This window comes from Mixophyes fleayi, chromosome 5, assembly GCF_038048845.1.
Source record: "Mixophyes fleayi isolate aMixFle1 chromosome 5, aMixFle1.hap1, whole genome shotgun sequence".
In the NCBI taxonomy this organism is placed as follows: Eukaryota; Metazoa; Chordata; class Amphibia; order Anura; family Limnodynastidae; genus Mixophyes; species Mixophyes fleayi.
Genome location: NC_134406.1, coordinates 93,532,762 through 93,548,001, shown reverse-complemented (window position 1 = coordinate 93,548,001; position 15,240 = coordinate 93,532,762). Strand labels below are relative to the sequence as shown.

The 15,240-nt window shown below is 37.1% G+C and overlaps 1 protein-coding gene across 1 annotated transcript in view; it reads right to left on the bottom strand.

Annotated features, from left to right (window-relative positions):
- The window catches only part of ANLN (anillin, actin binding protein), a 42,386-nt gene extending 28,018 nt beyond the window's left edge, over positions 1 to 14,368 (bottom strand). The window contains exons 1-12 of the mRNA XM_075212561.1: positions 14,217 to 14,368; positions 7,151 to 7,304; positions 6,753 to 7,046; positions 6,195 to 6,532; positions 5,659 to 5,944; positions 4,585 to 4,769; positions 4,385 to 4,486; positions 3,643 to 3,745; positions 2,257 to 2,376; positions 1,582 to 1,853; positions 1,317 to 1,462; positions 1,057 to 1,204 (exon numbers count right to left, since the gene is read on the bottom strand). Coding sequence (XP_075068662.1) covers positions 1,057 to 1,204; positions 1,317 to 1,462; positions 1,582 to 1,853; positions 2,257 to 2,376; positions 3,643 to 3,745; positions 4,385 to 4,486; positions 4,585 to 4,769; positions 5,659 to 5,944; positions 6,195 to 6,532; positions 6,753 to 7,046; positions 7,151 to 7,304; positions 14,217 to 14,234 — 2,166 coding nt within the window. The 5' untranslated portion in view covers positions 14,235 to 14,368. The remainder of the gene's footprint in view (positions 1 to 1,056; positions 1,205 to 1,316; positions 1,463 to 1,581; positions 1,854 to 2,256; positions 2,377 to 3,642; positions 3,746 to 4,384; positions 4,487 to 4,584; positions 4,770 to 5,658; positions 5,945 to 6,194; positions 6,533 to 6,752; positions 7,047 to 7,150; positions 7,305 to 14,216) is intronic.
- Between the last annotated feature and the right edge of the window lie 872 nt (positions 14,369 to 15,240).

Sequence of the window (15,240 nt, the reverse complement as noted above, 5' to 3'; positions counted from 1 at the left end):
TTTATACAATTCACTCAAAACAACCCTCTGACCCCATACCAACATTGCTTTGTGACTGGATCACATAGCATACAAATCACTTTTTATCCTTTGCAAACTGGCTGGATCAATATGCAGTAAGTAGATTTAACCTCATGTATCTGACTCCCATTGACCTCTAGATTAATCTTGCGAGCAGGGCTCACTTACCTCTGTTGGTTTTACCCAGTATTGTTCATTACCGTTTGTCCCCAATTGTAAAGCGCTACAGAATTTGCTGGCACTATATAATTAATTGTTTATGATATTAATGAAGGACCAGAATCTGCGGTTTCTCAATTTAGGAGTAACAACGGGAAAAAACAAGCTCTTTCCTTCAGTGGCTTGCAAAATAATTCTGTCCAACTGGGGACCAAAGAGTCATAGGGTAGATAGCCTCCAAAGCCTTCTTAGATTCAGCACCCACCTCCCAGGACCTGAGCCATAGTGTGTCTCTGCCTGCTACTGCCAAGGATGAAGCTTCCTTAGCAAGTTCAGCCAGTGTGAACAATTCAGATCTTCCTCACATCTCGTCTGCGCTGTCCTTTAAAATAGCAGCACTAGGGATATGAATGGTAGTAGATCTTGCATATGAGCAACAGTTGCATCTACAGTAGCCTGTCTCCCATGATGTAACATCTGTGTCCTCAAACGGGTATAGGAAGCGAAACCTTCTAGGTATTTGATATCTGCTATCGGGTTTTAGACAAGCTTCCGCCCAAATTTCAGCTAAATGTCTAGAAAGAAAAGAAACCAGCTGTTTCTTCTTCCTTTTGAAGAGGGACACCTCCTCCTGAACTACTGGTTCCACCTCTACAACCAAAGCCATATCTGTATGGAGTTTGCTTGATCTCCCTGCGTTTCCTAAGGAAGCTCTCCCACATTTCAAAGACATACATGTTTATTGTGTGTGTGCTTGTGTCAGGGAATTTAGACTGTAAGCTCCAACGGGGCAGGGATTGATGTGAATGACAAATATTCTTTGTACAGCGCTGTGTAACGTGGTGCTGCTAAATAGTTTACTGAAATATGCAATACCTTCATTTTTTGTTTGATGTTTACACGTCGCGGAGATGCATACATTTTATCATCCATTCGGGATGAAACGTCTTCTTTACGCACAATTGTCTGCACCACTGGAGGACGATCTGACTCCTTGAATCTTTGTGATCTATATGCATCAATGCTGGAAGGAAATACATTTCAGTTTATAGATATGTGAAGCAGAGCTCTTCCGTTTCAAACACAGAATTTACTGTATTTTTACCAAATCGATATTTAAACATTGTTATTCTTACCTGTACAAAAGATTTGGATTTTCCTCTGTGGAAACAAAACTGTCCTTGGATTCTGCTCTAGGAACTCTGGTCCTTTGGAACTTTACTGATTTGGGGCTATCACTTGTACTTGTCTCAATTGCTACTTTGGAAGAAGTCAGAAGTGCCTGTTCAATAAATAAACATATGTAAACTTACAAAATGTCCAATTGATGTACCAATAAAGACTAAAAAAAAAATAAAAAAAAAAAATAAAAAAAAAAAATCATGTTGCGTCTAAACATACTTCTGGACTTCCAACGCCAACAGTCTCTGCTAATGGAGTTAGCAAAGACATTGAAGAAATGTTAAGCGCATCCTCTCCATCTTCAAAATCATCATCTCTCTCCCCATCACTTTCCACATCACTGACTTTTTCCACTTGCTTTGGTGATCTTTCCGTTACTTCATCATCCTCATCTTCAAGAGCATCACTAAAGATGCTAGTGATTACTTCCGAACTGTTAATCTCATCAATATCCGCATCCACGCTCATTTCAATCTCTTTTACCACTTTCACTGTAATACACAGAAAGAAATCACAGTAAGTATACAAAGCAGACTCACTAACAATTTTACAAAACCAACTCTCCTTATCATACACACAAAAAAATAATGTCTGTAGTCTAGACGCTCACTAAATATTACCATAAACAATTATAGCTGATTTGAGCCAGATTACAGGAGAAAAATCAGTACTGTGCCCCTGTCCATACATACAGGACATACACAGAACAAGAAAATAAAATACTGATACTGAGCAATTGTGCATATTGCAATATTCTACCAAATTTAGAGAACTGAATAAAGGAATAAGAGACATACTTTCAATATCTGAGGGCATTAGATAAGAAACGTGGTACCTAGATTCATAAATACAAAATAAAAAACAAAAGACAATGACGAACAAAAAGAAACATACCTTTATCACCATTAAACTGCCCTTCTGCTTCTAATGTTGACTTCTCTAAGGCTATTACAGGTGGTTGTATTTTTTTGCCAGGACTAGGAACATTCTCGGACATTTTCTGATGGGCTGCAGCTAGATTTTAGAAAAGCAAACAATCTGGTAAGCACAATTGACCTTGAAAAAGAAAAGAATGTTTTTACATGCAAATATCTCTTTCATCATTCCATCAGAACTTGCACCAATTTAAAGGAAGTATAGAAACCTTTATTTTCAAGCCAGGAAGTATACATTTTCCATACACTATTTTAATTTTTTGCAGAAACTGGTTTTCTGACTTTAATCATGGTTTGGATGACATCTTCCAAAGTGACAGCCTTAAGGACTTGAAACAGCTAAACCATTAAGAGCCAGCCAAGCAAAATCCTGGTGCATAAAAGGACAATTGCTTAATAGAAGGAGCCCCCACGATGGAACCATCGCCATCTTTAGAACGTTAGTGTACCAGAATCTTCTTGGCCGATCTAGACCTATCAGAATTACAGGTTTATTTAGTACTAGTGATAGCAGACATATCAACTGATAATTCCAAGAGACTGTTAAGGTGTTTACCAGGAACACCTTTGGATCCCTGTTCAGCCAAGAGGCCATCATCATATGAACCTCCAGCTGGCCCCACCCTTTCATGATGTGGAGGAAGACTTCTGGGAGAAAAAGACCATTCCCCAAAATGAATGTCATGTCTACTCAGGAAGTTTACATCCCAGCTGTCCACCCCTTGGGTGAATACAGCAGAAATTGCTGGAACATTCCTTTCAGCCTAGTGTATAATTTTGATGGTCTCTTTCATCGCTAGTGAGCTCTCTGCCTTCCTGTGAATGTATGCTAAAGGCTGAAGTAATATGGACTCAGTCTATTAGAGTGTTTAATACAGTTCGGAGATCGAGCACCTGACACCAGAGGTAGTGACCAGGCTTCCCTTCTGCGAACCATCTCATGAAGGAACGGGGGAGGGGGATCCTCAGTGGTATAACCGCTATATCGCCGCTGACACACATGAAAGATTAAAGTAATAAGAAAAAGAAAAATCTATCACCAGTTTAGCATAGAAGCGCCCTACTCCATGGGGACTTCGTTTAAACAGACTGACCATTGGAGAGAGGATATAGAGGGGGTGGAGTTTCAGAATTTTGAGTAGATACAAATAAAGTTCCTACGGTTAGACAAGTCCTCTATACCCCAAAGTAGCAGTGTCTCCCAAACAGGTAGAAAGAGAAATATAAAGTTGCACACTAAGCGGGAAAGACTTTAGAGGCATATTTATGTTAAAACTAGCATGATTCCTGCTTTATACATGTTGACTCAATCCTTTATATATGCAATCAGGCATTTATCTTTTACCTGTCGTGTTCTCTGGTGTGGCAGGTACTCTGTCCACTGCTGGACGGGAAATTACATCTGCCTTTGGTGGTTTGACAGCAGTAACAGGATGAGTCTGAATTTCCTACAACGCATTGTTAGAAAAACATATCAATATTCTTGGATTGTTACTGTCTGCTAAGAAAATCAGAAGCATGTTTAAAAGGTACTTAACTTGTTATTTAGAGAAAAAGAAAAAAAAACAAAAAAAAAAAAAAACAAAAAAAACTATTTCTATGTGAAATTGTTGCTTTAAGAATAGAACTCCTCCTCAGCTAGTTTAACCGTTCATACTACCCGAAAGTGGCAGTTTTACATGTGTGCTCTGGGGTTTCCCTAAAAAATAAAATCCTTATCTCATCTGTTGGTAGCGTTTTCATATAAAGTAATGTGCATTCTAACCTTTGTGGTTGTAACATTAGTTATTTTGCTAGCTTTTTAACTACTGTAATCACACAATAATTTATAGTATAAATCTAAGTGGTTTTGGTGATGTAAGCAAACCTGCAAGCAAGTCACTCATGAAAAGGTAACCATCTTTTTAGACCATAAATGTGGAAAAATCCGTTTGCATATTATAAATTACTTTTAGTGATCAACATAGAAACAATATAAACCAGACAGGCAACAATAAATTAATCTACTTACTTTAATGCTGATGCAATACATCAGATATAAAAATCTTAAAACAAACAATCAGTACTAGAATATAAAAAAGGATTACCCGCTGCGCCTCTTCCCGATTTGTTTTAGACTCTTTTTCTGCATTCCATACACTACCCTTATCAAATCTGCCACGGAGGGCTGCAAGCTCTCTCTCACGTTCCTTCGCAAAAGACAAAAAACAAAAAATGTAGATGGACCGCACTGAACAGAATTTTGACAGTCATATAAAGATCAGATTTTTACCCAACCCCATTGTACCTTTTTCTGTTGCTGTGTTAAACTAGCAGTACTGGAAACATCATTCTGCTTTAACAGTCTTTCATGAATACTTTTGGTGGTTGGTGTCAAAACAGTAGATTTTAAGGAAGGATTTGAAGGTGCTGGACTGCGATCTTGACACTTTTCTCCAAAACGCTCTAGGAAAGATTTAATTCCTGGTCCACCTGTTCCATAAAAAAGGAAGTTGAATAGGATAAAACTTAAGCAATTGTAGTTTAAAATGATAAAATATCCAAATCATACTTTACTAGGAATATTTTTGTACACAGGTAGCTTTCATAATGATTGCCTCCCAACAATACCAGTTTAGGTAGGACAGTCCAGATGGATCCCAAGGGATGTAGTCTATATGGATGTGGGCATGACTTTTGCATACTGGAGCTATAGGTGAGATATCCAGGTTGTGATCTCCACACCCAAACAAAGGGTGAAAAGGCGATTAGGGCAAAGGTTTTTTTGTATCCCCAAAAAATTAATTGGGAGCACACAGTATTATGCGAATATATACAAAATGTAGGCGTGTTTTCTTTGAATACATTTAGTGACACACTGACTACTAGTATATGATAGTTGATCTTACAAGGTGGAAACTAGCAATTTTAATACTCTTATGATTGCAGCTATCTTAGTTTAGATGAAAAGTAGTAAAAGGAGGACAGTACAAAAGTTGGAGAAAAAATAAAATAATAATAATTCTAATACATTCATACATAACATAATACATAACAGTGGAGCAAAAGCACAGAACTTAACAAGACAGCATTCCAAGGTATAGCCCGATGCCAGGGTGAAATGTGTTTTTTCCCCTTTTTTATTGAAAAAAAGATACTCAAAAATCAACTTGTACACACCTGAAAATAAGAACTAGCTATAACGAACATAAACTGGTCACTTATACTTTAGACAGAATAGCTTGCAATTAATAATAAAAAAAAATATGCTTGTTTGTAGATGATGTTCTCATATAAAATGACTACATACTGTATGTTTTTTTAAAAAACGAATGTAAGCATACCTATGACATGCATCTAATTTACTTATTGCATTGCTTACCTGGTGTCGCAGTCTTGTCCTTCTGCTGTGCAGGTGTCACCCTAACAATCTCCTCCCTGGGCACCACTTGTTGAGCTGGGAATATCTTTGAGGTTGGCCTCTCTATTTTTTGTGAGGTAGATAGGTTGGCTGACAAGGACTTTACAATCTGTGCAGGTGGTAAATCCTGCTCCTTGAGCTTGGAAGGAACAATGCTTGATGGCTTAACCTCCAATGGTTTCGGGATTTCTGTAATATTTGATGAAGCTATTGTGGAGCTTGAGGATTTTGCCACGGAAGGCGTACTCTTTAAAAAAATAAAAAATAAATAAGTTTAAAAAAAACAAACAAAAAAAAACCCCCAAACCTTTATGCAATAATATAATACTCAACCAACAAGGTTGGCCATCATTCATTTAGCTTGAGAAAAATAAAGTTTTCTATGAAAATCATGCCAATAAGATGAAGTCACATAAATACTAAATTATCATACAGCTATACATATAATGTCCCTAAACATGACTAACTAAAAGACGACAAATACATACACTACATACCAGTGTGCCAGAGACTGCAGCTTTATTCACAGAAGGTCTTTCAGAACAGGACACAGCTTCCTGCCGTACACTGTGACTATTGATGCCGGCAGATGCTGAACTGGCAGTGGACACTTTTGATAAACAAGCAGTGCCAGGCTTTTCTTGTGTATTGTTTGGTTTAACACATGGATGGCTTAGGTCATCTTCCCAGGAGCAAACTGTAGCAGCAAGGTTGGCTAAGCGACCTCGGCGGCCTACAGGAGTGTATGAGTCAACAGCAGGAGTCTGGGGTTTTGGAGGCGAGAGCACTATTTCACTTGGTGGGTTGAATGCTGGAGGAGAACTTGGTGGACTACCTGTTAATCAAAATGGAAAAGGAATAAAAGATCTAAATACACAGCAAGAAAATAAAACAAGGAAACCTAGAGATACATAGTTTAAAAAGTAAAATGCTAGTCATTACACCAGCTGACTGGCAACAAATAAGGATATTTCTAGTTCAACAACAGGATATAGTAAACTGCAGCAAATCAATGAACAACTAGTTAGATATATGTAATAAATGTTTTTCTTTACCATTACTATCCCAATAATTCCTCTGCTCTGCCAGCTTCTGCATACGAGACTTTATAGAGGATGCACCACGGTCTTCAGGATTCAATCGTTGTTGTTCTTTATTGGAAATTATGGAGCTTGGTGGAGTCTGTTCTGTGGCCTTTACTTGTGGATATGAAACAATCTCCGAATGCTGTGTATTGTTTTTAGTAATTTCTGGGCTCTTTGGTAGTTTGTTCTCAGCACCTGATATTTGTGTTTCAACTGTATCGGAACATCGTTTCTTCGATGGAGATGGCTTTGAGCATGGTTTAGCTACAATTAAAAAAATATTTTATTAAAAGCAAAATAAATAATAAAGATGTAAGTGTCCTATATTCCTTAATTATTAGGACAATGTGTTTTTGCACTTTATTTACCTTCTTCAGACGCTGCAGATGGCTGATGATTTGTCTCTGCAAGTGGCTCTCTTGGCCTTTTGTTTATTGCTGCTGACCGTGCACTAGCTGTGGGTCTATCAGCCATTTTCTTTTGCAGATTCTCCCTCCTAGCTCGTGTCCGTTCAAGCAATTTCTAATAAATAAGAAACAATTTAACTAGGATTGCAAAAAATATATATAAAACTGTAAATATTAAACTATTTAAAGGCTTCAACTGTAGAATGATTGATTGACAGTGGAGATTTTGGGGGACGAGACATACCTCCTTCCCTCATCACAGAGCTTTTATTGCTAGCTTTCTGTATTTAGAGAAGCTTATCACTCCACTGACCAAAGATGTTATAGAAAAATAATAAATTATGCAGGTTCTCTTTAATGGAATATGTATACTCATTATTGACCGTTGTTTGTTAGTACTGTATAATAAAAACATGTGCTTTTGTAACGACAGACAGTTCTACTTGTATATGACAACTGGAAAAAGAAAGAAAAACATTTAAAAATAATTTTCGACAACATGGAAAACAACATTTCCTTCTAACAAACTACAAATGCAGCCAAGATGATCTTTGTTTCTTACATAGGATATTTACACATGTTGTTGTTGTTGTTTGCAAAGCAACTGACAACTTGTGTGTTGTTAAAATTGTAATACTGGCTACAGGATGGTCTGGCCCTGTGAACATTTAGTGCACCAATTGGCTACAGGTTGGATTTAGCCCGTCTACACTAAAATATTAGAAAAGGCAAATATAATAGGTGCTCAAATACTAGTAAAATACAGCTAAAAAAAGTTGGCCTGTCTGTTAGTATAGAAGCCAAAATGTGCTTTATACAATTATTTTTTTGGCTAGAAGGGCGATTTTAGATGTCACTGTATTACACAATAAAATGAACATATGCACATAGATATCAATTCATTTGTATGAACGTGCTGGTTACTGTAAAAATAAGAAACTGAATATTTGCAATAAAACAAAAAAAATGAAAAGTACAAATCCAAGTGCACTAACTGCTACACTGCTTTAAACATTAACTGAACAATGTGAAATGCACTGAACCCAACCCATTAAAGATTAAGCAACATGTCATTCTTTAAGAATGTTACACACAAAATGGTGTATAAGCAAACAAATCAGCCCGTTAGAAAGGAAACCTTATTACACACACACACATATATATATATATATATATATATATATATATATATATATATATATATATATATATATATATATATATATATATATATATATATATATGTATATAACAAAATACGTAATAAACACTGGCGCTCACAACAGTAATGTATTAAATAAATAAATAGATAGTTCACAAAAACACCTCTTCCACATATGGAGGCAGCCTTCCTTGTAATTGGTAGGTAAGTCCAGAATTATATAAAGTCAAATAAGGATACGGCGCACAATGGTGTGTTACTAGGGAAATTAACCCGAGTTCAGTGGGGAAGTAATAATAAAACAGTTCAATGTTCCACGCTTACTGGACGGTCCTCTAGGACCACGGGTATAAGTCCAATGTTGCATATATAAAATGACAGAATATTAAAAGCATAGGATTAGTAGGAGCAGTGTGTTAGTGATAGCCCATCACCATAGTGTTACACACCCAAGGAATTATATTGCTTATCTGTATATTTAATCCAGAGACTGGAACACGGCTTAATCACCACTTCTCTTTCAATAATATGTGGTCAGCATTCTCAGCAACTGCAAGTCTGTACTCCAGTCATATAACATCAGCATACTGCAAACACCATATCTTTCTCAGGAGGTGATAAGTGTGGTCTAAATCAGGGATGTATTTATACTGATGCGCATCGCCATTTTGCGCATGCGCATTGCGCTGGATGGACTGCGCATACGCGATTCGCTATAATTCATTCGTTCCTATTCGTTAGAAAGGAAACCTTATTACACACACACACACACACATATACATACACAATTGTATTTTTCTTGTCGTCTTAATTTTGTAATTGTTTTATGCAATATTTTGTTTTACTTTCGAGAACTGGGTGTGTCCCATGCTTTATTTGAATTCTTTAACAAGTATTCCGGGATATGTGTTCCATAGCTCTAGCCTGCCAAATGAATAACTTATTGTACATTTATCAGTGCACAAATCTTTCTCCAATATAATTAATGAAACATTTACCAACCAGTCAGTGACTCTAAAAAACATCTGGAGTTTTTGAATGGAGACAAGGCAAATGTGCATCTATTGACATCTACAAAATGACTTCCAAATGTTTCAGGGTTTTTTTTGCTATGCTATTTGTCCTTCTTAATGACAAAGATTCTTAAGTTTAGTTTTGAGGGGTTTTTCTAAGCTTATCAAAGGGGAATTCTTTTACATTGTTAAAAAATGAGCAATTTGTGATCATCAGAAGTTAAAATGTTCTTATACCAGCTAAGATCATCAGTTTGCTTATTGCTGACCTAGTGGTAAACTACTTATCTCTACTGTTCTTCACTGCTGCATTTGTTAGTAGACAACTCATACATTTTTATTTGAATGGACCAATAGTTACATTTCTACCAAGTATTTACATTAGATGTCCTAACAGTGACAATGCTTGGCTGATTACATCATTAGTCATGCTGTAGCTTGCTAAAGTAAAGCAGTAACGCTGAACATTTTTTCATAACTATTTCTTGGAATACTGCCCATTAACCGACCACATCTTTTCTGCAGCTGCAATAGTACTTACCAATTATGGAAAAAAAGGATCAAACATCAGTTTACAGCACAGAGCTCAACAGAAACATTTGCACTTTCAAAAACGGAAGCAGAGTTTCATTGTCTGCTGCTCAAGTCCCAAGGGAGAGACTAGAGCACAATCAATATTCCACATTGAGGGCACAGCATATCCTTATATTTGATATTACTTTTCCATAGATTATTGATGTATTTAAAAATATTAACAAAAATCTGAAACGTGTTTAATTTCCTCAATGCACCCTTATGAAAACATATATTCATTATATACAAAGGGAAAAAAAAGGTACATTGAATTATTCCATGTTAAGATCTCTCTAAGAGCAGGGGAAGTATGCTGTATCTACTGTAGAAGCGAATAGGTAATCCAAAAGTAATACAAGTGATAAATTAAGAATCTTTTTTCAGCCTCTCCCTTTGCAATTGTTTGCCTACAAATCTTGCCAAATTTGACCCAGTCAATTACTTTGTATTAATCGCCAGGGACCTCCCTCCACCCACCCCTAAAATTTTAAATTCTTAACTCTCCCTTTTAATAACTGCCCCTTCCCAATGCAACACAGATATTTGATAAGAAGCTCTAGAATATACAATTTCAAAGCTGGTACTCCGCATTGGAGACTAGTTGATCTATTTATTAAAGGGTGAAAAGTCTAAACTACAGCAAAATGGGATCCCTATTATTGCATATTAATAATTAGAACCCTAGGATTGAAACTCATATTTGCCAGGAGTGTGGACAAGCAGTCAAAGCATCTCTGGACAGGAATCTCAGACATCTAATCATGTGTCACATGTAGTACACATCCTTCAATCAAAGCTTTAAACCTCTAGCATTGCTACAATCCTCAAGGGCTAAACAAAGACACAGTTGTATCTATCTGCTCTGAAACAGAATGATTTTGCAGCTCTAAGATCGCAGTGGAAGTCACAGGGGAGCTACCCACACCAAGTACTACATTTGAGGTTGGGAGGAAAAGGATTGGAAAAAAAAAAAAAAAAGAAAAAGGTTGTTGTGCTATAATGGATAACCCTTGTAAAGTAGATGCACATCTTTAATATTGCATTACAAATAATTATACCCAATATTATTATTGGTTTTATTAATCTGTAAACTCAATTTGTGCAGACCTATTGTGTCTCCTCGGAGTCGTCCCCCAAAATTTTGCCAGCCGGATGGGGGCAATTGCAATAATAATGAATATTGTTGGTTTTAGCCCACACCTGCCAGGACTGGGCAAACCCACACTGCTGGCTGTAGTTCTCACATAGCGCTTGTTATAATAGGAGAAACAATGGTTTATTCTACTATAATAGGAATCTGTTGGGCTCCAAGAGTCGGGTGGCAAATAAAAACAGCCAGGTGGAGCACCTGTGAAATAGGTGCTGGGGAGAACACTGCTCCTTAGGATCACATTGGTCGTGTGTCTGCATATTTAAGGCCTAGAAACAAACACTTGTTTCCCTGAATATAGCAAGCAGAGCAAGTGCAGCATTCCTGTCACTTAAGCATATATATGCTCTAACAAAGCTGCTTGCACACCTTACACAGCTACATTTTCATTTGTGATGGCTCTTATGCTGCTCACAGAAGAGCAGACCTAGTCGTTCGTACACATGGATGGCCAATTTGATCAGATCTTGATGGTGAACAGTTGGGTCACACGGGGACACCAACTGACCCAATGTGACGAGAGGAGAGAGAACAGTAGTAATAAATGTTTAATAAATAATCCCATCTGGAATCTTGGTGGCACTTGCACACCGTTTCTTAAATATAGACATTTTATTATTTGTATTATGTAAACATTGTTACCTGTTCTAGAAATAGCTATTGACACCATTAAGTAATCAGGGACATTTGCTATTCTAGGGAATTTGCCCTTATGGTATCGACCCCTGGCACTGCAGCCATCTCCACAAGTGGCCGGACACTAAACCGGAAGCGCCGGCCTACCAGAACTTTGGACATTTCCGCCAAAAAACATTCAGGGGTTAAAGAGGGGAGGGGTGCCTGGTCATCACATCTACATATCAAGAAAAGGTCCAGGACTATTGTTTCAAATTATTATCTCTAGCCGGAGCTTTCATCAGGAGGGGTCCCTGAATAATGTGGGGTTGGTCCCCTGTCCAGCTCGAGAGGATAACCACCAATCTGGGCTGGTAAGACATCCAACACACCATCTAGCTGTCCAGAATTCCCTACAGTGTGAATTATAGCCTGGATAAATAGCAGATCCAGGGCCTTTCAAGAGACTTTGAATTGACAGTACCAATTGGGGATTACAGTTCCAATTAGTAACTTTGTACCAATAAAAAAAACCCTATCTTTTATTTTAAAGATATTTGCCCATGACTAATAGTACCAGGAATATTAGACTGACAGATACACCCAGCATTGCTGATTTAGCGTTTTAATTGCGCTCTATTCAGCCTGAGAGAATCCCGTACTAGTTGGCACAGGAGCACCTGATATTCCTGATAGTGACTCCCATGGCATTATTCAATCACATTTGCAGGTATTTCAGATCAAAATCTATCCCAAACAAATTATGATTGGGATAGCCTATCGTTTTATTCCCAGGCACTAAGCTATTGTGCTATCAAGATGATATTTAATCTGTTTCTGAATGAAAATAATTTTCTTTCGTTGTTCTATAAGTAAGCCATACCCATTGCATTTCTAGCACTATATACATTTCTATGCAAACAATAAAGAAAAAAAAAAATGTTTAAAAAACAAAACACTATCTTATTTTTATCCATTCACAATCATGAAACTACTCCTGGGAACCTGACTGAACAGGTTTTTGATGGTGTATATGAAAGCACTTATATGGACAAGTCCTATGCACACTGTTGCAAAATTATTGTTTATATATTGATAACAATCTTAAGTGCTGTTTGAAAAAGTGGACAGGTCATGTATACATCAATAAGGATAAACTATGCAACATTATATAGATCTATTTCAAGCATAGTGAACAATTCTAGAATTACAGGCAAGAAAATACTGAGCACCAAGTCCAATCCTTCTTAGATCTCCAATGGGGACTCCTAATAATGCCATTAAACATCCCTAAATATATTTGCAACTACTTTGTAAAAAACAAAATGAGCAAGACCTATTAACATTGTTCTATTAGACATAATTTGTCCAAGAATCCTCTATCACAGCTAAAGTTTCATGTACACAAATGCTATTGTGTAGCAACTAGATTCCTCAGTGTTTCTGAAATCTGTCTTTTAGAGATGGATAACAGTGCAGGTTTACCATAAATTGTAGCTGGAGAGACAAGTGTATAAATTACTAATTGATAGGATATGTTGATTGTTACAACAAAATCATAAACTAGTAAATTATCTAGTTCCACTTGGTAGCCTGTGAATTAAAGGGGATACCCAAATATGCCTTCATATTTTACAACTATTCTTCCCCCAACCTACAACAATTGAATAAGGTTACTTCAGATTGAGAATGGAGACAGAAGTCTTTAAGGCTGCCTTTGCTACTATACACTGTATACTTTGCAGCTGGTAATTATTTCCTATGGAGGAGGTTATGTAACTCTCTTCAAAATAAATGAACGATACATCTAGCAGCTAGGTATGAAATTGTCCATGAGGCATAAATCCAGCTACTCTACAATCACACAATCTAAGTATTGTGCAAAACTTAACACAATGATAGTCAACTGATAAACAAAAACAAACAGTTAGAAAAGATTATATTGAGCACTAAACTAAAACATGTACTTAAACATTTTTCAGAGCAATACATTTTACTATAAGACATGCTTCATATACTGTACTAGTTAAAAAAAACATGCTGATCTTATTTCTGATAAAGTTATCAAGATATATAAAATGCTGTAAATAACTGGATACTAACGAGGCAACAAGCACAATGAGCCAATTGCTTATTCGTGCATTATATAATATATAGATTACAGACGTTTATTAGTGCATGTATAACCTGCTGATCACTACACTTACTGAGCACACAAATTAGAATACGAAAACAATGCACAAGAGCTGCAGTTATTTATATGGTTTTCCGTACAACAGATAGACGACTGTATGGAATGTGCAGCCATTTTGCTAATAGCATATGAGAGCATTTCAGGAACATCTGCAGAGATCATTGCAGTATTAGGGGAACGCTTTGTGACTAGCCGTATACAGCCCTGCAGTCTGGTCTCACTACATAAACCATGATCAACAATGACCAAGGAAACTAAACCATGGCAATAAAGGCAGTAGAAGCACAGCTCTGTCACACGTTGCGGAGAACAATACTCACCTCAGTAAACGGATCCATGTCGCTTTGCGTCCGGTGTCACTATGGTCTGCGGAGTATACTGTACAACCTCGGGCGTGTATCTGTCACACTCAGCTCTCAGCCACTAACAGATCACACAAACGGTTCAAATTTTTGAATTTCACCCGCCGTCCCTTCGTTGCCGGTCACATGACACGGGTGTTTTTCTGGGAGTGTCGAAGGTAGACTCTGATTGGCCGTCTTCTGAAATTTGGCCCAGCTTCCTCTACGTCTTGAGCTGTCACGTGGTGTGCTGGGCGTGTTTGGTTCTCAATCAAACGCTTACTGAATAGTGTTCACGGTCACGTGAGAGCGGTCTGACTGTGAGGTGGGAATTAGTATCTATGATTAGGGCGTTTAGCGGTACAGAGGAAGGTGGGGTACAGCCACTGCCTCTGTCATTTAGTAACTGCATGAATGACCGATTAATTATTATGTACTAAAATGGCCCTTATAGTAATATAGGTGGCTGCAGGCTAGCTCGTGTTTTAGCTGACAGTTAACGTCACAATATTTTAGTTCTTTCACAGACAGTATGTTGACCCAGTCACCCTGAAAGGGGTGTTTGCATAAAGAAAAAAAACATTTTTACTTATTCATATTTAGGTAAACCAAGATAACTATATTTTTATAGTATTTTATTGTGAATTATCTGAATGATAAAACAGTCGCTGTGACCGGTGTAAAGTTTCATTCAAAACAATATGCAATTTGTAAGGTTCAATATATCTCTTTATACTTCATATAGGGGTTGGTTCTCCTAACAACATTATCACATACTAAACTATAAACTTCTAGGTTGTGTAGCCAATGCTTTGGCAATGCATATAATTACTTAGTATGTAATATTAATATACAAACATACATGTTTACAATGTGGTATAATGATTTACATGAATACAATTCAATTACTGTACCTTTAAAAAGGACAGTTTCTATTTTCAGGATTAGAATAATGCTGACTATTTATGTGTCACACATTGAGTAACTGGAGGGCAGAGCCTCT